Genomic DNA, 22,083 nt, shown 5'->3' on the forward strand with positions numbered 1-22,083 from the left:
TTTAACCACTTTGGTGCTTTCAGCCTGGGTGATGAAAGAGTCCCCAGCCTCTGCTTCCACCAGGGAATGCGTGATGTCAGGATTGAGGAGATCCTTAAAGTACTCCTTCCACCGCCCGATAATGTCCTCAGTTGAGGTCAGCAGCTCCCCACCCCCACAGTGTAAACAGTGTTGGCGAAGCACTGCTTCCCCATCCTGAGGCGCAGGACGGTTTGCCAGAATCGCTTCGAGGCCAACAGATAGTCCTTCTCCATGACCTCACAAATTCCTCCCAGGCCTGAGTTTTTGCCTCTGCCACCGCCCGGGCCGCGGCACACTTGGCCTCACAGTACCTGGTGGAGACCTCGGCGGCCAGATCTCCGGATGCTTCGGCTGGCTCTAGGGACGTGGAATGTCCCCTTGCTGGGGGGGAAGGAGCATGAGCTTGTGCGGGAGGTCGAGAGATATCGACTAGAAATAGTCGGGCTCACCTCCACGCCCAGCGTGGGCTCTGGAACCCATCTTCCCGAGAGGGGCTGGACTCTCTTCTACTCTGGAGTGGCCCACGGGGATAGGCGGCAGAGGCGGGCTGGGGTGGGTTTCCTTGTTGCCCCCCAGCTCAGCCATCTCATGTTGGGTTTTATCCCAGTGGATGAGAGGGTGCATCCCTGCGCCTTCGGGTTGGGGACAGGTCTCTGACTGTCGTTTTGGCCTACAGGCCGAGTGGTAGTGTGGAGTACCCGGCCTCCCTGTCAGTGTGCTGCATAGTGCCCCTCCTGGGGACTCCATTATTCTGCCTGGGGACTTCAACATGTGAAACGACAGTGACACCTGGAGAGGTGTGATCAGGAGGAATGGCCTCCCCGATCTGAATCCGAGTGGTGTTTCATTATTGGACTTCTGTGCTAGTCACGGATTGTCCATAACGAACACCATGTTCAAGCATAAGGGTGTTCATCAGTGCACTAGGACACCCTAGGCAGGAGGTCGATGATTGATTTTGTTGTCGTGTTGTCAGATCCTCGGCTGCATGTTTTGGACACTCGGGTGAAGAGAGGGGCTGAGCTGTCCACTGATCACCACCTGGTGGTGAGTTGTAGTCTGAGTGGACTATGTTCTTAGTTGAACTTGTGTGTATGTAATAAGCAAGCAAGGTTGCTTGCTTATTACATAATTTCCAAGCTTAAAGCATACTGTCACTACTCTGTTAGCTTATCATCCCCAAAATAAGTGCCTAATCAGTATTAAAACATAAATATTCAATTCAATTCAATTCAAAAATACTTTATTAATCCCAAAGGGAAATTAAATAATATGTTATTAAATATGTTAGGTTTTCCCCTGTTAGCGCACTAAAGCAGTGCAACAAGGTCATTTACTGCCACTAGAAGGTGTTTTTTCGCAATAGATCCAGCAATGTGAGACAAGATTTATTATAAATATAATTGGATTGTGCATTTGTCCAATTTGTCTGCCACAGCAAATTTTGTCCAATTTGGGCCACCTGGTAGCTTCTTGATACAGTTCTCCTAGATGTGGCCCAGAAGTCAATCTTTACAAAATATGTTGATGCAGAGATTAATTTTGGGTGTTATCCAGTCAATGTCAGTTCTATTTAAAGGGAACATATTATCTTAAATTATGAACTGAATTTAAAGTAAAAATGTTTTAGAAAGACCTTAATCGGCAGTAATAATAGTACATTTAGATTGAGCTTTGGTTTTTTTTACCAGTTCAAATAAAGGATGTCACAGTGTTGCCACTCCAGTTCCTCTTCTGTTACTACTTGTTTCATTGTGTTCGTCCAGTTCTTGAGGTAAGGACTGAAATGTGATGAGTAATATTGAGAAGAGTAATTGAGGATATAGAAAAGAAGGAATTAAGAAAGTAGTGGGAGAGAGATGCACTACATCCTGTTTTTGGTCACAGTTTTGCAGTGTGTAATTGTGTGTTTTTTTTTTTGCCATTCCTGCTCTCCAGTTCCATGGTGATCAGAGACCTGACCCTGCGAAGTGCAGCCAGTTTTGGTTCGTTTCACTTGATCCGTCTGCTGTATGATGAGTACATGTACTACCTTATAGAGCACAGAGTGGCCCAGGCTAAAGGAGAAACCCCCATCGCTGTTATGGGAGAGGTATTCATTCACACACCAGGGTTCCTATGCAGCCTGGAAAAGTCTGGAATAATTATTTGAGAATAGTCCAGGTCTGGATAAGCATGGGACAGAAGAGTGATAAAAGTATTATCAATCTGTTCATCCATCCGTCCAGCCGTCCATCCGTTTTTGTAGGTTCCACATGTAAAGCCGGACCATTGTAGAAATACCATAAATTTAAAGTGAAATGTTTTATTTATAATGTAAAACTTGGCTTAAAAAGGAGTGACAGCTATAGAGAATGTAATTTTGCCAAAAAAGAATTGTGTAGGAACCCTGACACACACTCTCACAAAAACAATTAACACAACAGCACATCCCATATTTACTCAACGCTGTCCTGCTCTCAGTTTGCCAGTTTAGGTCGTGGTCTGAACCAGCTGGATCCTGACAAAGGTCTGCATTGAATCTGCCTCATCGCCACCAATAAAACAATCATCTTCCAAGCATTGAAAATAACTATGTCCCGTTAACATTTGTCATCCACAGAAGAGGAGGAGGAAGAAGATGATGAGAGTGAGGAAGAAGGCCAGGAGCTGTCCCTTCCCGCTGACGGGGCCGTTCTTGGAGAGGAGTCTCTGGAACCTCCAGCCAAGTTAGCCAGAATGGATCAGCGAGTCCTCTTCACCACGGGCTCGGGTGATAACTAACCAGCTCCTGTTTATCACACGCACAAGATGTACAAAAAAAAACACTAATTTATACATTTGATAGCCGTATACAGATCCTGTTGATGTGTGTAAACACTGTCGCTGCAAACTGTTTTAATTGGGTGCAATGCAATCCAAAGTCTCTTTAACTGCTGCTGCCTGGATGGCAAAACCACCTGTTGAGTAACAACACTGTCTCTGATGTTGCAATAGGATGTGTGGCTTTATAAACCAAAGTCCTAATACACAGAGAAACACAGAGCGTTGTAACTTTTATTTGTATGAATCTGTAAAAAAAAAAAAGACGGTAAAACCAGGCATGTTTAATTTTAATCTTTACAACCTGTTGCCTAGCTAAAAAACCCCTGCTCCCCTCCGACCCACAACCGTCACTGCCATATGTAGGTGGTCTTGAAATGCTGCAATGTTTGTGTGTAGAGGAGGGTGCATAGCAGAGTTCAAACAGTGGGCGCTAAATCTAGTTGTGTTCAATAATCTGTGAAGCGCTACATGGTAAGAACTGTAAAAAAAAAAAGAAGAAATTATAGATGTGGGGCGATTAAATTTGGGGTGGCTGCGTTTCGTGGGGTGGGTTTTCTCTCTGCACCAGTAAGCCGTTGTTTTTGAAAGCCGACTGAGTGTGTTTTTTTCCTGCTTGTGTGTGATTGTGAGTAACGGAAAGTGTTTCTGTAGGTATTTTCTTACACATTTGGGAGGATTTGAGTTAACTGGCCTGTAAAGAAAACGTACTGGTGATTCTTTTTTTTTTTTTTGGGTGCCTCCTGCGGCTGCTACACACTTGTAAAGACAAAAGCAACAGCTGTTTTATAGGGACTCCTGTTATGGTTTCACAGCAAATGTACTGTATGCGTGACGTTTATGTTCAAAGTGCTTTAATCCTGCCTAATAAGTTCCTCTGTGGCCTCATTTCCTTTGAGATGTTACTTTCTTGCCTTGTTTAAATATTTTCCTCATTCTTGTGCCAAACCTGGTTTTCTTTGTGGCTTTTTTTTCCCTCTTTCTCATTTATTGTTTCGTTTCTTTAAGGAGGACCGTGCCTGAGTAAGAACAGCTGTTATCCTACTGTATATTTATCCACTATTTTTGAATTTTGTTGTCACTAAGTGAACCTCTCGTGATGTGTGTGGTGCTGTGTTGTCTCACATTGTAAGCAGCATTTTTTGTGTGCTTTATTGATTTGTGATGATTGTATGTTGAGTTATCAACCCTTGATCATATGTGATGACTTTACCACAGACAGGCTCTCTTTGCACACGTTGACTGTACTTTTAGTGGTGAGATGGAGGCGTCAGACTGCATGTAAATATTTCATATTACTCAGTTCAGAGAATTTGGTTGGAGGTGAGAAATCTGAAAGGTTTTTTTTTTTTTTTTTTTCCTGCACGGCCCCACGCCAATGTTTGTCATCTCTCTGCATTTTAGCCCTCCTGCCAATGGCTTTGTTTTGCTTCAACCCTCCATATTCGTAAACACTGGTTATCAGGATTGGTTGGTGTAAACATCTCATGTGTTTTTTGGAATATTTCAGTGCTATGTGTTTAAATGGCTGCAGTGCACAGGGACTGGCAGCTTTTAAACCAGCACATTAGCCTATTAAATGGAGTCTAATGCTACTACAGCTGAGTACATATCACTCCAGTCTGCAGTCTGTGAATGAGCTACACCATTCAGAGTGGTTTAACCAGTAAAACTGTTTAGTCATTTTTATAGTGCGTTGGTTCTTATGTACAAAACAAATTTAAGGACAAAAAAAAAATGTTCAGTGGCAGTGTTTTATGAATTTGGTCTGCTATAAGTATGACTGTGCCTTTGGAGGTGGTAGAATGCAAATCAGATGTTTTTAATTTTAAAGATATAAATTAAAGGAATTTTTAAAATTACACCTGCTTCTTTTGGAAATTTATTTTTCCCAATGGTCACTCTGTGTCGGCATTTCTAATCTTTGTGGCAAATATTAAGCGTGGGTGAGAAACCAAGATGTTGAGTTATATGCTTCTAGTACATCAACAGTTATATAAACTCTAGCAAATTAATGCAAAATAATCAGGCTGCAACAACAAGCTGAAATACATTTGTATTTTCCGTAATAAGTGTGAAACAAGGACAGAGTTGTTTAACATTTCCCTGCTGCTTAAAGAAATGACCTGAACTGGTGAGATTTTTTTCATTCAGTCACCTTATTAAAAAAGATTATTCAGCTGCTCACTGGTACTTCCTGTGTTATATGCACACACACACACACACACACACACACACACACACACACTGAGGAAGCTGCTATTGCTGCAAAGAACAAAAGAAAACACTGGGAGTAAAAGCACAGCAAGTTCCTGTTTAGAAGTCACATACTGACTCAAATACAAAGTTTTTTTTAGCATTGTATGCAGTACCAGTACCAGTTCTGTGTCTTGTCTTATACTCTCTTCTCTGCAGCTCACCCTGCAGGTTTTGTGTACGATTTAGGTCTGGGGCCTGAGATGACCGGTGAACTGTTTGCAATTTTATTTGGCCATATATACAGGGGTTTGGACAATGAAACTGAAGCACCTGTCATTTTAGTGTGGGAGGTTTCATGGCTAAATTGGACCAGCCTGGTAGCCAGTCTTCATTGATTGCACATTGCACCAGTCAGCGGCGTGCACAGACATTTTGGGGGGCAGGTGCTCAAGTAGAAAAAAGGGGCACTTTGTGTGGCGCATAACACCGCTCGCTGTCCTAGCAGTGTGAGATTTATTACGGGCACAGCTTAAACATCATGTATGTATACCTATTTAAAATTAATAGCCATATTCTGTCTGATGAATGTGTTTAATATTGTTGAACACTCTACAGGTTGGTTTCACAATAAAATTGGTAACAACAGAACACAGTATAATTAAACATTAGTGTCTATAAAATAATTAACCATTTCAAATATACAAAACTATAAACAAACTTGAAATAAAAAATATGAGCTGGCCCCTATTTTCCCTCAGTATGGCAAAGATTTCTTTGAGGTCTTTTGAAGGAAAGCTGGAGTGGAAGACTTTTAGTTCCGTCTTCAGCTGGTCCTCATCTTCTTCATAGAAGTCACACAGGATGCGGACAGCTTCATTTGCTTCTGTGTTGCTACCTTGGGCCACACACTAAAGCTGCACTGTTGAAAAAAAAAATCATCATTAGGGCACTTTTTTGGTTCAGAGGGAAAAGGGCAGGTGGTGTAGGGGGTGTAGCACCACCTGGTGTCTATCTGTGCACGTCCCTGGCACCAGTAAGAGCAGAGTGTGAAGGTTCAATTAACAGGGTAAGAGCACAGTTTTGCTCAAAATATTGAAATGCACACAACATTATGGGTGACATACCAGAGTTCAAAAGAGGACAAATTGTTGGTGCACATCTTGCTGGCGCATCTGTGACCAAGACAGCAAGTCTTTGTGATGTATCAAGAGCCACGGCATCCAGGGTGATGTCAGCATACCACCAAGAAGGACGAACCACATCCAACAGGATTAACTGTGGACGCAAGAGGAAGCTGTCTGAAAGGGATGTTCAGGTGCTAACCCGGATTGTATCCAAAAAACATAAAACCACGGCTGCCCAAATCATGGCAGAATTAAATGTGCACCTCAACTCTCCTGTTTCCACCAGAACTGTCCGTCAGGAGCTCCACAGGGTCAATATACACGGCCGGGCTGCTGTAGCCAAACCTTTGGTCACTCATGCCAATGCCAAACGTCGGTTTCAATGGTTCAAGGAGCGCAAATCTTGGGCTGTGGACAATGTGAAACATGTATTGTTCTCTGATGAGTCCACCTTTACTGTTTTCCCCACATCCAGGAGAGTTACGGTGTGGAGAAGCCCCAAAGAAGCATACCACCCAGACTGTTGCATGCCCAGAGTGAAGCATGGGGGTGGATCAGTGATGGTTTGGGCTGCCATATCATGACATTCCCTTGGCCCAATACTTGTGCTAGATGGGTGCGTCACTGCCAAGGACTACCGAACCATTCTTGAGGACCATGTGCATCCAATGGTTCAAACATTGTATCCTGAAGGCGGTGCCGTGTATCAGGATGACAATGCACCAATACACACAGCAAGACTGGTGAAAGATTGGTTTGATGAACATGAAAGTGAAGTTGAACATCTCCCATGGCCTGCACAGTCACCAGATCTAAATATTATTGAGCCACTTTGGGGTGTTTTGGAGGAGCGAGTCAGGAAACGTTTTCCTCCACCTGTATCACGTAGTGACCTGGCCACTATCCTGCAAGAAGAATGGCTTAAAATCCCTCTGACCACTGTGCAGGACTTGTATATGTCATTCCCAAGACGAATTGACGCTGTATTGGCCGCAAAAGGAGGCCCTACACCATACTAATAAATTATTGTGGTCTAAAACCAGGTGTTTCAGTTTCATTGTCCAACCCCTGTACATGTTTTGGATCTTTTTCCTACTGAGACCCAATGCATATTATCAGATTATTACCTGAAATTTAGGTATTTCAAATAGTTCATGAACCCATCCACTCCAACACAAGGCAGAGAAGCGAAATGGGCCCACAGCATCACATATAACCATTAGAGCCTATACAATACATGATACATAGAAGCATAAAAGAATTTTAATTAACCACAACAATGTCAAAATGAAACACGATTTGTAAGGTATGAAAAAGAAACACTTTAAATAGGCAGAGTCACGTTGATCACATTCGACATTATTTTGGTTGATTTGCAGACTAACAGGGACATCTAGTGGCGGTATTATCTATGTTGGATTGTGTTGCTCTCTCTTACAACCAAAACGATCGATGCATCATTAAAGAGCATTTTAGAGTATTTAGAATAATTTAAAAGTCATTGTTGTAAATAAACATGACTGGTGAGATGTTAAAGTGGCTTAATGCTCTTGTTTTTAAATTTGAATAAGACAAAATGTTATGATTTTTGGCAACAGGACAAAGTAGTATGCAATTAGCATGGCGATACATGGAGTTTCAGTAGGAAGAGGATCTGAAGTTAAGTTTTTAGGTTTCATTTAAGATCTTAATTGGAAATTTCTGATAATGTACTTAAACTAAATCTATGGTTTTGCAATTTAAAATAAGTTACAAGTTTTTTGGACTCATCAGCATATTTTATACTGTTCACTTATTTATCAATATTAAAATTATTGTAGAGAACTTTGCTATAACATTTATGTGACTAACACCAAACCTCCATTTATTTTACAGAAAAGAATAATCAGAATATTACATAATGCAGATGCAGGGGAGCATACAAAGTTTGTGCATCAGGTTGCATGTGTTGAACTTTAAATATTCGGTTAATTTAAAATGTTTGTAGTTATGCATTGAAAAAAAAAAAGCAAAATAATTTACAGAAGATTTTGTATGAAAACACAGTGGCCTCAATCACCACATAATAAATTATATCAAAAGTGAAAATGCACGATCTACATGAAAACAGGTCTGTTTATGGAGTAAAATTATCTCCCAAGTACGTTGAGGGAACCCACTGGCTACAGATAGTAATATTTTTATTATATATTTTGGAACATTGTCTCTTTCTGTGAAAAGGGAAGCAAACAGGTTTCAAAAGTTTTAGGAACACGATCTAATGGAAGGCTTGCTAGATCAGCTAACTATGAACCATAAACTCAATACCGGACTGGGACTGGGAATTAAACCAAGATGTTGATTTGAAAACATTCTGTTTACACTCCTTTTTTACCATTAAAACGTAGCCATGATGACAAAAAACGTAGTCAAAACAGAAATGTCCTGGCTTTAACATTTGAGCTTTGAAGCTAACAACTCATAAGTGACCATATACAGACATGAGTAATAAAATCTCTGTATTATTGAATAAAAACATATAAATTACATATTTTTCATTAAACCTCCAAAACGCTAAATGATTGGTAAATGAAGCATGACTAATACAGGGGTCTGATGTAACCCAACTCAAATCATCAGACCAGACTGTTAAATACAGCACCTACATGAGAATTATATTTCAAAAATATATTAATGTTAAATGCTTTCCTTCTAGAATTAATTTTGTCCAACTCAAAAACTCTCAAGTTGGCTTTTTAAGCATTTTTTATTATCTTGTTTGGCAATAATCACAAATATAAGGGCTTGTTTCTATTTAGATCGAATGGCAAATTGCCAAATAAAATATTTGCATCAAGAAGTAGGAATAGTAAATGCTTCACTGATTCAAAAATGAAACAACATTTTTATTCTGAAGAACAGTGCATGTAGCCGTCAGTATGTAGAAACGTAGCAGTTAATTCTTTAGCATATTAAATTTACTTTCTGGAATGTGATCTTCATGTCATGTTGTCTTAGTTCTTCTGGTTCCATTACTAAAGATTTCATCTATGAGCTCATCCTCCGTCCTGTTCCATTTCTCTGTTTGCTTGTCAATGGAGTTTCTGAAATGTCTTTTGTTTGGGTTTAGTTGCGAAGTATCCTTTGTTTTGTTTTACCATATCAATATTTTTTTGGAACACCTCTTTTACCAACATATTCAGCCAGCAAAATAACAGTTTACAAAAGCATGATCCAAGATGGGATGAAGTTTGAGGGAGAGTTTTATAAAATGATCTCTTTCCTCAGTTGGAAGTATCATCTCATTAGCTTGACTTTGTCAACTTTTCTGTTTGTTGTCTGTTCTAACTTCTAACAAAACCTGTTCCTAAAGGAAAGTAAATAGTGTAGAGGTTGTTGGGGATGATGGTTGGTTGGTAAAGTCAAACATATTCAGAGCTCGCTTCTGCTGGATGACTACAATAACTACATGTCTACTTTGGCAACTAAAAGTAACAATATCACAATAAAACTAATAATGAACAAATCACTGAACAAATAGATTTACCAAAAACAAAAATAGAATACATTTGACGCTATACATTGCGTCAAATCCAAAAGGAAAATCAACTTCATTGAAGAATTTGCTCTGTCTAATGAAATCCTAAAACAGTACATAGTGGTAGAAAATTGAAATGAAACAATTTTAATTAATAACAAAAAGTCTTCATGTAGAAAAAATGATCTAAAATGGGGAGCTGGAGAGCTCCTTTAGTGACAGGCTGCTGCATCCTACGTGCACAAAGGAGTTTTATCACAGATCCTTCCTCCCAGCAGCTGTTGTGACTTTATAACCATCACTGCTCCGAACAAACTTAATAAATGTTTAAATCCCTGCTGTTATTTGCGCAGTTTTTTTTTATTTATTCTACTCAGTTGCACATTTAATTAAATCTTATTATGCTGTTTTTAATAACAGTACAGTATTTTTCCTTATGCTGTAAATTCACCCTTACTGTACAGTCTCAGTCTGTCTCACTCTTTTGCTCAACTAATCAGCAACGTTGTCATGTGCTCGTTGATTCCTAAACTCTGAAATGCTCCCATATCCTGAGGCAACATCTCTGCTCACTGAAAGAGAAGATGGAGTGTGTTATTCTGAAGAACAGTGCATATAATCAACAGTAATTCAGCAGGTAATTATTCACTATATTAAACTTACTGTCTGGAATGTAAAGCTCATTCATGCTATTTGCCACCTTCAGAGAAGGTACTGTTGGTTCCTCTGGTTCCTTTGCTAAAGCGTTCATCACTCGCTCTATCAGTTCCTGTTCTCTCCTGCTCCATTCCTCTTCTATCTGCTTTTCTTGCCAAGGGAATTTCTGAAATTTCTTTTGTTTGGCTTTAGCTGTGAAATATCCCTTGTTTAGTTTTACCATGTCAATAATTATTTGGAACAGCTCTTTGACGTGAACAGGATCATCAGAATGATAGAGGCTGAGAACATGGTATCTGTTTCCACACTTCTCCAGAAGCTCATGGAGCTCCTTGCCCTCTCTGGCGATGTAGTTCTCTACAGGGAGGTCATGGAGCCAGTCTCCCCAGGTAAACAGCACCATGCAGTGTCTCCACACTCTCTCTGTTAATGGCATTAAGACCTCCACCAGAGCTTTGAGATCTTTCTCTGTGAAAGCTCTGGAGATCGGAACAACCAGGAGAAAAACATGAGGTCCAGGAGAACACATGGAGACACTGTGGAGAACTTCACCTTTGATCCAGTCTGGTGGTGTTGGGTCTGTGAACCAACCTGGTGTTTCAACAACAGAGACTTTTGTTCCATCAAAGTTTCCTTCATGTTTCACACATGTTGGAGATCTTTTCTGATCTTGGTAGTTCTGAAATGATGAAAAACAAAAACTATGATTTGAAATTCTTCACGGAAATGTCCACGTTGGCTGTTAAACTGTAAAATATTTCTGATCAGGCAGCATACATGGTTACCTTTTTCAACCGACTCATGTTGAAACTGAGATCAAATAAATTATTGAAAAGGATCATGTTTCCAGCTCTACTTTTCCCTGAACATTTTTGTGCAACAAGAACAATCCTGATGTCAGTGACTGGATGTCTATCGCCTGTAAAAAAAAATACCAGAATTATTTATCTTAATAATTATAACACTGCTTTGATGAATCATAAAATATCCAAACTGTAAGCTAACCTTTAAGCACCTCTTTCAGGACTCTTGACTGTCTCTCATTGATCTTCTTCAACCTTCTGGCCATCTTGTCTCCAGCCTCTTTCTTGGCTTCTATCTGTGCAGCTCGGTCCAGGTCCACTTCATAGTAAGGATCTTTATTTCCTGCCCACATCTCTTCAATCTTCTCAAGGAGCTCCTTTACCTGAGTCTTATCACTGTGATCCATGTTGTTCAGGACATGATACCTGTTCCCACACTTGTTCACTATCCACTGCAGACCTTCTTCACTCTCTATACGCTCCTCCACAGTCTTCACTCCTAACCAGTCTCCTCTGGTGAACAGAACAAGTGTGTGTTTCCAGACGTCTTCTCTAAACAGACTCATATGTTCCTGAACAGATCTCAGATATGATGTGTTCATAGCAGCTGCCAGATGAATAACCAGCAGCACAGCATGGGGTCCTGGAGGACACAGATACACACTGTTCTCTATTTCCAGTTTGTCCATCTCATTGGTGTCCTGAAGGGTGTTGATGTAGAACCATCCAGGAGAATCTACCACAGTGAGCCGCCTTCCTTCAACCACATTGTGGCTTATTTCACAGTGTGTTATTCTACCATTGTTGTTAACATTAAATGTATTTTTTCGCAGTATGCTGTTTCCAGTTGAGCTCTTGCCTGCCCACTTTGCACCAACTAACACCAGTCTTGAATGTTCTGATGCGGACTTTGCATCTGAAGAAAATAAAATTGAATTCTAAATGATACAACTAATAACACAATCTGTTTTTATATAATACTCTCAATACATTAATTGAAATAGCTTAAACAAAACTTCACAACTCCAAAAAGATTTCTATTGAATATGAAATTGGATTGTTTGGGGTTGTGTGAAACAGATTTGAAAATAAAAATAAGACAGAGTTAAAAAGTTTGTATTTATTTATTGTTGCTATACATTACCAGTAATTGTGATAGATGGTCAAATAAGGATTACAATTTGAAAAAAACAAACATTTATTCTATATCATGTATTACAGGGAATGATTTTTGCAAATTTGACATAATAGATTTAGTAGCTTATGTTGGTAACAAGCTACTGTAGGAAACAAAGGGTGAAAAGCAGAGTTCAAAAGGCTAGAATAAATTTGTTTCAACCTTCTATAAAGTAGCTGTTTAATTTGTAACCTACCTTCAATCAGCTCTTTGAGTTTCCTTCTTTGTTTCTGAACTTGATCAAACCTTCTTGAGGCTCTTTCAGACAAATCTGTCATTTCTTTCCTCAGAGCTTCTCCTTGACATCTGTCAACAGGACAGTGTCTTCCTCCATTGTTTGCAACCATGGTCTCAATTTTCTCAAAAAGCATCTTGACGTGATCTCTATCTTCTCTGTTACTGATGTTGAGAACATGTTTTCTGTTTCCACATTGTTGAAGGATCCACTGCAGGGTTGGACTTCTTCTGATATTAGATTCTATTGTTTCGTCACTCCATGGATTGTCTGCAGTGAATAGCAAGATGGTGTGACTGAAAACATCTGCATTGAAAAGTTCCAGGTGCTCCTTTAGTGATGATTTGACCCGCTGAGGTAGATATAAACCAACAGGAATGACCAGAAGAAACACATGAGGTCCTGGAGGACACAGCTGGATACTGTTCTGGACTTCCATCCGATCCAGTTTTGGCGTGTCTTCTTGTTGATAACCCCACCAACAGCCTGGAGTATCAACTACTGTAACTAGTCTGCCGAATACTTCCTGCTGCTTCGCTTCACTCTGAGCTGTTCTTCTTCTGGTGTCAAAAACATTTTGACCCAGAATGATGTTTCCAGCTGAACTTCTACCACTGAGACTTCCATTTAGTTCTCGTCCTCCTATCAACACAATCCTCAACTCTGCAGCAGGGTGGCTTTGCGCTGTTAAGAGAGGCAAGGCATCATCTGCATACAGTTTACAAACACATTGTTTAGGCAATCACAGACTGTACTTTTTAATTCAACAATATATTCTTGTTGGAGCAATGATAAAATTAAGTAATTATCAATAACATTCACACAACATCAAAAACCTAGTATAATAAAATCTTGAAAAACAGAGGGAGTAATTTTTGTCTAACTCCCAACTCCTCTCTAAAGTCAAAGTCTCTGAATCCAACATATTCAGCCATTATAATAAGAGTTTACAAAAGGAGAATCCAAGATCTGATCAAATTTTGTCAAGGTTTTATAAAGAGATCACTGACCTGAGTTGGAAATATCAGCAGCCATTTCATTAGCTTCACTCTGCTGACTTTTCTGCTTGTTGTCTGTTCTAACAAAACCTGTTCCTACATGAAAGTAAATGCTGGCTGTTATTGAGGGATGATGGTTGATTGTTACAGTTAAACACAGTCAGACATCTGCTGAACAACTAGAGTAACTACAGGTATACTTTGGCCACCAAAAGTAACTATATTACATAACTGACTATATTATATTAACTATATTATATAACTAAAGACAAACAATTCAGGAAGGAAATAGATTTATCAACACAAATAAAATCCATTGGGAAAAATCCTAAAGGAAAAACAACTTCATTATTTACTAATATTGAAAAATTTGCTCTGTCTAATTAAATCCTGAAATACTATATATCGATATGAAATTTACATTAAACAATTTTAATAATAAACCAATAACAAGGTCTTCATGTAGAAAAAGGATCTAAAATATGTCATGAGATTCTGCTATTGCAGCTGCTCTGCAATCAAATGTACTAAAAACTGTAGTTTTTAGTGTATTAACCAGACAATAACACACTCATCAGGACGGTCAGCTCTGTCCTAGGATGCCCCTGGTCCCAGTGCAGGTGGTGGGAGACAGACGGGCTCTAGCAACAATAACATCACTGCTGGACAATGTCTCCCACCACATGAATGAAGCTGTTGCAGAGCTGGAGAGCTCGTTCAGTGACAGGCTGCTGCGTCCTAGGTGCACAAAGTAGCGTTATCGCAGATCCTTCCTCCCAGCAGCTGTTAGACTTTATAACCATCACTGCTCCCAACGAACTTAACAAGTGTTTAAATCCCTGCTGTTATTTGCAGTTTTTTTAATTTATTCTACTCAGTTGCACATTTCTTTCGATGTTATTATGCTGTTTTTAATAACCTTACAGCATTTTACATATGCTGTAAATTTGCCCTTATTGTACAGTCTCTTATTCTTATTTCTGTTATCTGCATGCTTTCATTTGCTTTTCACTTTGCTGCTGAAACACCTGAATATTCCCACTGAGGGAGACACACAACACCCACATAAACAAGTCTATTCTATTCTATTCTATTCTATTCTATTCTATTCTATTCTATTCTATTCTATTCTATTCTATTCTATTCTATTCTATTCTATTCTATTCTATTCTTCTATTCTATTCTATTCTATTCTATTCTATACAGGATACAGTCACTGCACTGAACAAAAGATCATCTTTATGATGTATTTAACAGACATCAGTAAATCAGTTCTTACTCTAAAACTGAAGTTACTTTTCATCACATTGTTGAGCTACTTATGCTTTAAAAACAGTTCCTGCGTTAAATCTTAGTGATGAATGGGAACAATTTCAGAGGATCCTTTCAGTAACAGAACTGCTTGTTGACTGATTTGCTGCCATTATGAGACTTTCATCCATACCTTCCATATACGTGTTTGAGGAACAAATGCTGCCAATGCCAGAGCTGATCTCAGACTGCTTCTCTCTGTTGCTCAGCCATTCAGCAACATTGTCATGTGCTCCTTGTTTCCTAAACTCTGAGGGAACCTCTCTGCTCACTGAAAGAGAAGATGAAGTGTGTTATTCTGAAGAACAGCGCAATCAATCAGCAATTAATTCTTCACCAAGTTAAACTTACTGTTTGGAATATAAAACTGATCCATGCTATTTGCCACATTCACAGAGGGAACTTTTGGTTTCTCGGGTTCTTTTGCTGGAGCTTTCATCATTCGCTCTATCAGCTCCTGTTCTCTTCTGTTCATTTCCTCTTCTGAAAGTGCATGTTGTTTTTCTTACAAAGGAGTTTCTGAAATTGCATTGTTTGTCTGAAGCTGCAACCTCCTTTGTTTTGTTTTACCATATCAATAATGTTTTGGAACAGCTCTTTAATTTGAACAGGATCATCAGAATGATAGGGGTTTAGAACATGGTATCTATTCAAACACTTCTCCAGAGTTATGTATATAAATAACTTTCCTGTCATTATCCTGCTGGGTCAGGTGTTTTTGAGTTTCTTGTTTCTTTATTTCCCTGTGGTTATATTCTCTTGGTGTTGCCATTTTAATTCATCCTGTTGTTTACTTGTTTCTTATTTTACTCTTGTCCTTTGTTATATTTAGATCTCCTCCCTGTGTCCCTCTGTGGCTGATTCTGCTCATTACTCTCATCTTCCTCAGCTCTCTCCATGCATCTCATCTTCTCCTAATTATCCTCACCTGTCTTTCTCTTCACTCTTTAAGCTGTTTAGTTTTCATTGTTCTTTGCTGGTTTCTTTCGTTCTCCTGCCTGAACTCCGTTACTATCCTTTATGTCTTTTTCTCCTGAACTTTCATGTAAGTTTGCTGTTTCTTTTTCACATTATTTTACTAGACGACTAGAATAAATATGCCTACTGTGATTACCAGAAATAAAACTAAGCTCAACAAAGAACTGTATTAATAAAAAGAGAATGAAACAAATCCATCAGAACAAATCCAAAAGGAAAGAGAACTTATTCATTTCAATTCAATTCAATTCAGTTTTATTTATATAGCGCCAATTCACAACACATGTTGTCTCAAGGCACTTCACAACAGTCAGGTACATACATTCCAATTAATCCTAACAATTGAACAGTGCAGTCAGATTCAGTTATTTATTCAAATTGGATAAAAAGTTTTTCTGTCTAAGGAAACCCAGCAGATTGCATCCAGTCAGTGACTTGCAGCATTCACTCCTCCCGGATGAGCATGTAGAGACAGTGGACAGTCACTGGCATTGACTTTGCAGCAATCCCTCATAGTGAGCATGCATGTAGCGACAGTGGAGAGGAAAAACTCCCTTTTAACAGGAAGAAACCTCCAGCAGAACCAGGCTCAGTGTGAGCGGCCATCTGTCACGACCGACTGGGGGTTTGAGAGAACAGAGCAGAGACACAAAGAGAACTAAGAAGCACTGATCCAGGAGTGCTTTCTATGGGAAGGAAAAGTAAATGTTAATGGATGTAGCTCCTTTAGTCGTTTCACCTAGAAAGAAAGAACAGATAAACTCTGAGCCAGTTTTCAAGGTTAGAGTCTGAAAGAGAGCACATATAATTAGTTTCAGTAAAAGCTCAGTCAAGGAGAGAGAAAGGGTTAAACACTAAAAGACAGGGCTGTGTGGATCATTGGTAGAGGGTGAGCATTAAGTTGTTGCCAGCAAAAGCTCGGACGATTCCCCTCTCCAGAAAGGTGTCACAGAGTCAGGCCAGGTGTAGCTTCTAGAAAGAGAAAAGAGGGAAAACATAAAGTTAAAAACTGAAATAACAGCAAATAATGCAAAATTGGAGAGTAGTGTAAGAATGTAGCGAAGAGGGTGAAAATGGTCATTATGTCCTCCAGCAGCCTAAGCCTATAGCAGCATAATTACACAGATAGTTTCAGTTCAGATTATTTAGTTAAACGGCACTTATTTACAACAATGTCGTCTCAAGACACCTCACAAAGGGTCCCACTGATGGTCATTGTTATATTAAAAACCACAATGATTGGGATACCTCTCTCTGTCAGACTGATTATAACCATTGGAAAAGAGAAGGGGTCATACAGGTAGCAGAAATGGAGGGTGTGTTTGCACCTCAACCATAACTGAGCCAGTTTAGGCTAAACCTGACTCCCCCTTACTCCACCCAACAGGGAGGGAGGAAGGCTCCCTCCCTGATAAACTAAGCCACTCTAACTATAAGCTTTATCAAAAAGGAAAGTTTTAAGCCTAGCCTTAAAAGTAGACAGGGTGTCTGCCTCACGGACTAAAGCTGGAAGCTGGTTCCACAGGAGAGGAGCCTGATAACTAAAGGATCTGCCTCCCATTCTACTTCTAGAGACTCTAGGAACCACCAGTAAACCTGCAGTCTGAGAACAAAGTGCTCTGTTAGGAACATATGGAACAATCAGATCTCTGATGTATGATGGAGCTAAATCATTAAGGGCTTTATATGTGAGGAGGAGAATTTTAAATTATATTCTGGATTTAACAGGGAGCCAATGAAGGGAAGCTAAAATAGGAGACATATGATCTCTCTTTTTAATTTTCATCAGAACTCTTGCTGCAGCATTTTGAATCAGCTGAAGGCTTTTAACTGCATTTTGTGGACATCCTGATAGTAAAGAATTACAATAGTCCAGCCTTGAAGTAACAAATGCATGGACTAGTTTTTCAGCGTCACTCCTGGATAGGATATTTCTAATTTTGGCAATGTTCCGGAGGTGAAAGAAGGAAATCCTAGAAACCTGTTTAATATGGGATTTAAATGACATGTCCTGGTCAAAAATAACACCAAGGTTTTTTACTTTATTACTGGAGGTCAATTTAATGCCATCCAGGTTAAGTGACTGACTAAGCAGTTTCTTTTTTAAAGACTCCGGTCCAAAGACGAACTTACTTTACTAATTTCGAAGCAAATGCTGTTGTAAGTAATTTCCAAAGTAAGCAGACACATTAAAGTTCGACTTAATGGGGTGAGTGGTTTCCCCTGGCCTAAATGTGGCTGGTTTTTCCATAAAGGTTTCTGGTTGATGGACCTCACATTAGCTTCTAACTGGTGGTTTAAACACCAGCTGATAACAAGCCACGAACATCGGGGAGTCACAAACATTTCAACCCAAAGCAGAACCAACCACCTGGGACATTAATTCAGACCCTTTAACCACAAATTATGTCTCAGGAGCCTTAGGTGGAAAAGACGATGCAGGATTTGGTGTTCAAGTAAAAACTTTCTGTGATTTATGAGACTACTATTTCAACATATACCCCCTAAACCCAGTTATAGTTATACATTACTGGAGATCAGATCAACACAACTGTTAGCCATCCATGACCTCTAGAGACAGGACTGTAAAAGGAAGGAAATGAAGATCAGCGCTGACCCCGACCATCCCACTCACACGTGGATCTACCATCCAGACAGGAGGTAAGCTTTTAGGACAGGCTGTAAAAAGTGCATGCTTTCATTCATTTAATCAATCTACACCTATTTAAGTCTTGCAGTCACACTGGTTGATTTTTGCATCCAAAGTCTAATAGATTACACTTAAAAGCACTGTGGCCTTTTTACTGTAATGCTATTTCGATGGTTTTTACTAATATTTAAGTGACTTTGATCGTCTTAACATGTTTTATTTTGTACTTGTCCTTTACTATTTCTTAAATTACAATTTAAGTGTGCAATAGTGCAGATTTTATTGCAGTTTTATTGCACTAATTATGTTCTACTGCAACTCATACTTGACAATGCATTTAAACTGAATTCGAACTGAACTGACTTTAGGAGTTAATTTTTACCCCTGGAAACATGATGAACCACAAGCAGAAGGAAACAGCAGGAAGCTGAGGAATATGCACACTTTCATTTAAACAAGATATTGAAATCTTCCTGTTTTTAAGACATCATTTATTGAATTAATCAGCAGCTGGATACTTACATTTATAGAGCACAATGAAACATAAAAATATGTCAAATCAAAATAATCATCTTTCTTTAACATATAAACTTGGAACCAGCTTCACCAGTATCTAATTTTTTCATTGACCTGACCAATTATAGAAAATACTGTATCTGTTAATAATGAAGTGCTGACGAGTGTAGTATTTTTCCTGAATCAATCTTTAACCTTCCACACATTCATCTACAGGTTTATATTTTTTATCACGTTCTCGAAAACTAACAGTGAAGATATGCAGTTCAGGCCAACATTTGGGTTGGTAATATACCTGTAGTTTTTACAGTATTATACAGACATACAGGAGGTAGTCATTGCACTGAAGTAAAGATCACCTATTAACTTCCATCCATGCACGGAAACCAAAAACGGATATGGATAAGAACAGAAAAATGTGAAACATCTTTGAATGATAAAACAGTATGACATAATTTATCCATTTATGACACAAGAAATTATACAAAACAGACCATTTGAAGAAAAACACATTATAAATTGTTATGAGACCTGAAGCAGTCTTAATATTACAGGCATTGCAACACTTATGCTTCTTAATTGATTCAAATTATGCTTAGATTTCACAAATTATTGCAACTGCTTGAATATTACTTGCCTGTTGTTTCCTGTTTATTTAAGTTAGTTTTCGTGACATTTTTGGCTTTTGTTTTAATAAGAACTTCTGCGTTGAATCTTTGTGAAGTTTAACATGTTTAGAAGATCCACTTTCTTTTTTATTGAAAGAACTATTTGTTGGTTGATCTACTGCCATTTAATAACTTTCAATGTTTTCTATATAAGTGTTTAAGGAACAAATGCTGTCAATCCTAGAGCTGATCTCAGAGCTGATCTCATTCACTGGGCTCACATATCAAATTTCTCCTGCCATCCTGGAGTTAAACAGACTATTGGTCTACTATGTTGGTATTTCTGGTGGCCTCCTTTGAAAAGGTCGTGGTTAAATATGTTTCTGTAAAAGTTCCCATCAAACCCAGTCACCTGGAGTCAACACCTTTCATGGATCAAACATGCTCATAACTCACACCTCCACATCATCTGGTCTTTCTCCTTTTGAGGGTTCTCTGGGTTACCAACTGACTCTTCTCGTTTTTTTCCCAGATCCCATCATTTTCTCAGTCAGATTTCATCTCCGCCATTGCCAAAGAACAAAACTAAACTGGCCCTCGAAAGAGCATCTGTTGAAAATAAAAGAATCTTCAATTGTAAATGTTTACCAGCTCCTACATATTCACCTGGTCAAAGAGTTTTGTAATTAGCTAAAGACTTTCCTTTTAAATCATCCACACTTAAACTATTCCATTTGTCTTTGATTCTGTCATCAGTCCATCTACGATCCATCTTAAGCTTTCTTCTCATCCTCAATGTGATCAGGCCAGACTGAAACTGGCACCCAAAAAAGAAGCTGCTGTGGGAATAAACAAAAATCTGATTTCTTCACAATAAACTGACTTTGGTGCTTTCTTTCAGGCATTAATGTCGTCCAACTCAAAAACTTTAAATTGCACATTAGAATGTTAGATAAAGGTTAGATTAGATGTCAGGTTTCTAAAAAGTATGTTCTTTTCTATGCACTCAATACTTGGTTGGTCCTCCACTTGCATAAATTACGGCATCAATGCAGCGTGGCATGGAGGCGATCAGCCTGTGGATCAACTGAGGTGTAATGGAAGGCCAGGTTGCTTTGATAGTGGCCATCAGGTCATTTGCATTGTTGGGTTTGGTATTTCAGACATAAATTTATAACACAGAAATAATAAAGAATAGTACATTACCAAATACTGACACAGAACCGACGTCTGTGGTCATGAAATCCTTTGAGCGGCTGGTGCTGAAGCACCTGAAAGACATCACAGGCCCCCTGCTGGACCCCCTGCAATTTGCTTACCGAGCAAACAGGTCGGCAGATGATGCTGTTAACTTAGGTCTACACTTCATCCTGCAACACCTCGACCGCCCAGGGACGTACGCCAGGATCCTGTTTGTAGACTTCAGCTCGGCCTTCAACACCATCATACCAGACATCCTCCACCAGAAGCTCACCCAGCACAACGTCCCAGCCTCCACCTGTCAGTGGATCAACAGCTTCCTGACGGACCGACAGCAGCAGGTGAGACTGGGGAGCATCTTCTCCCGATCCAGATCAATAAGTACTGGTGCCCCCCAGGGGTGTGTTCTATCCCCACTCCTCTTCTCCCTGTACACAAATGACTGCACCTCATCAGACTCGTCCGTGAAACTCCTTAAGTTTGCAGACGACACCACTGTCATTGGACTGATCCAGGACGGTGATGAGTCTGCATACAGACAGCAGGTGGATCGGTTGGTACACTGGTGCGGTCAGAACTACCTTGAACTGAACCCACTCAAGACTGTGGAAATGGTGGTGGACCTTCGGAGAATACCACCCCCGTACACCCCCCTCACCATCCTCAACAACACCGTAGCAGCTGTAGACCACTTCAGGTTCTTAGGAACCACCATCTCTGAGGACCTGAGATGGTCTTCACACATAGACACTGTTCGAAAGAAGGCCCAACAGAGACTGTACTTCCTGAGGCAACTCAAGAAGTTCAACCTTCCACAGGAGCTGCTGGTCATCTTCTACACTGCCATCATTCAATCTGTCCTGTCTTCATCCATCTCAGTGTGGTTTGGCTCATCCACAAAACAGGACAGGTCCAGACTGCAAAGAATAATCAGGAATGCAGAGAGAATAATCAGGGCTGACCTTCCCTCCATCCAGGACTTATACAGGTCTAGGGTCAAGAAAAGAGCTGCAGACCCCACACACCCTGCACATAAACTGTTTAGAGTTTTACCTTCAGGCCGCCGCTACAGAGCACTGTTTACTAAAACCAGCCGCCACAGAGACAGTTTCTTCCCCCAGGCTGTTTCTCTGTTGAACATTCAATAGAGTACAGAACAACAGCATACAGATGCTGCAAATGCACCTTTTCTATTAGATATGTGTGTATTGTACATTGTAAATTGTAAATATGTATATTCTGTAATGCAAAAACAGAACAAAAGAGCAAAGTGTACCGGAGTCAAAT

The 22,083-nt window shown here is 39.6% G+C and overlaps 1 protein-coding gene and 1 pseudogene across 11 annotated transcripts in view; one reads left to right on the forward strand and one right to left on the reverse strand.

Annotated features, from left to right (window-relative positions):
* Positions 1-4,685, forward strand: part of LOC124863064 (MHC class II regulatory factor RFX1-like) — a 28,980-nt gene extending 24,295 nt beyond the window's left edge. For all 11 annotated transcript variants that reach the window (XM_047357309.1, XM_047357311.1, XM_047357312.1 and 8 more), the window contains 3 exons: positions 1,960-2,113; positions 2,485-2,530; positions 2,624-4,685. In XM_047357309.1, the coding sequence (XP_047213265.1) occupies positions 1,960-2,113; positions 2,485-2,530; positions 2,624-2,784 (361 nt within the window). In that variant the 3' untranslated portion in view covers positions 2,785-4,685. The remainder of the gene's footprint in view (positions 1-1,959; positions 2,114-2,484; positions 2,531-2,623) is intronic.
* Positions 4,686-10,116: 5,431 nt separating this feature from the next.
* On the reverse strand, positions 10,117-15,319 carry LOC124863118 (annotated as a pseudogene).
* Positions 15,320-22,083: the final 6,764 nt, after the last annotated feature.

The sequence above is a fragment of the Girardinichthys multiradiatus genome, chromosome X, assembly GCF_021462225.1.
Source record: "Girardinichthys multiradiatus isolate DD_20200921_A chromosome X, DD_fGirMul_XY1, whole genome shotgun sequence".
Taxonomy (NCBI): domain Eukaryota; kingdom Metazoa; phylum Chordata; class Actinopteri; order Cyprinodontiformes; family Goodeidae; genus Girardinichthys; species Girardinichthys multiradiatus.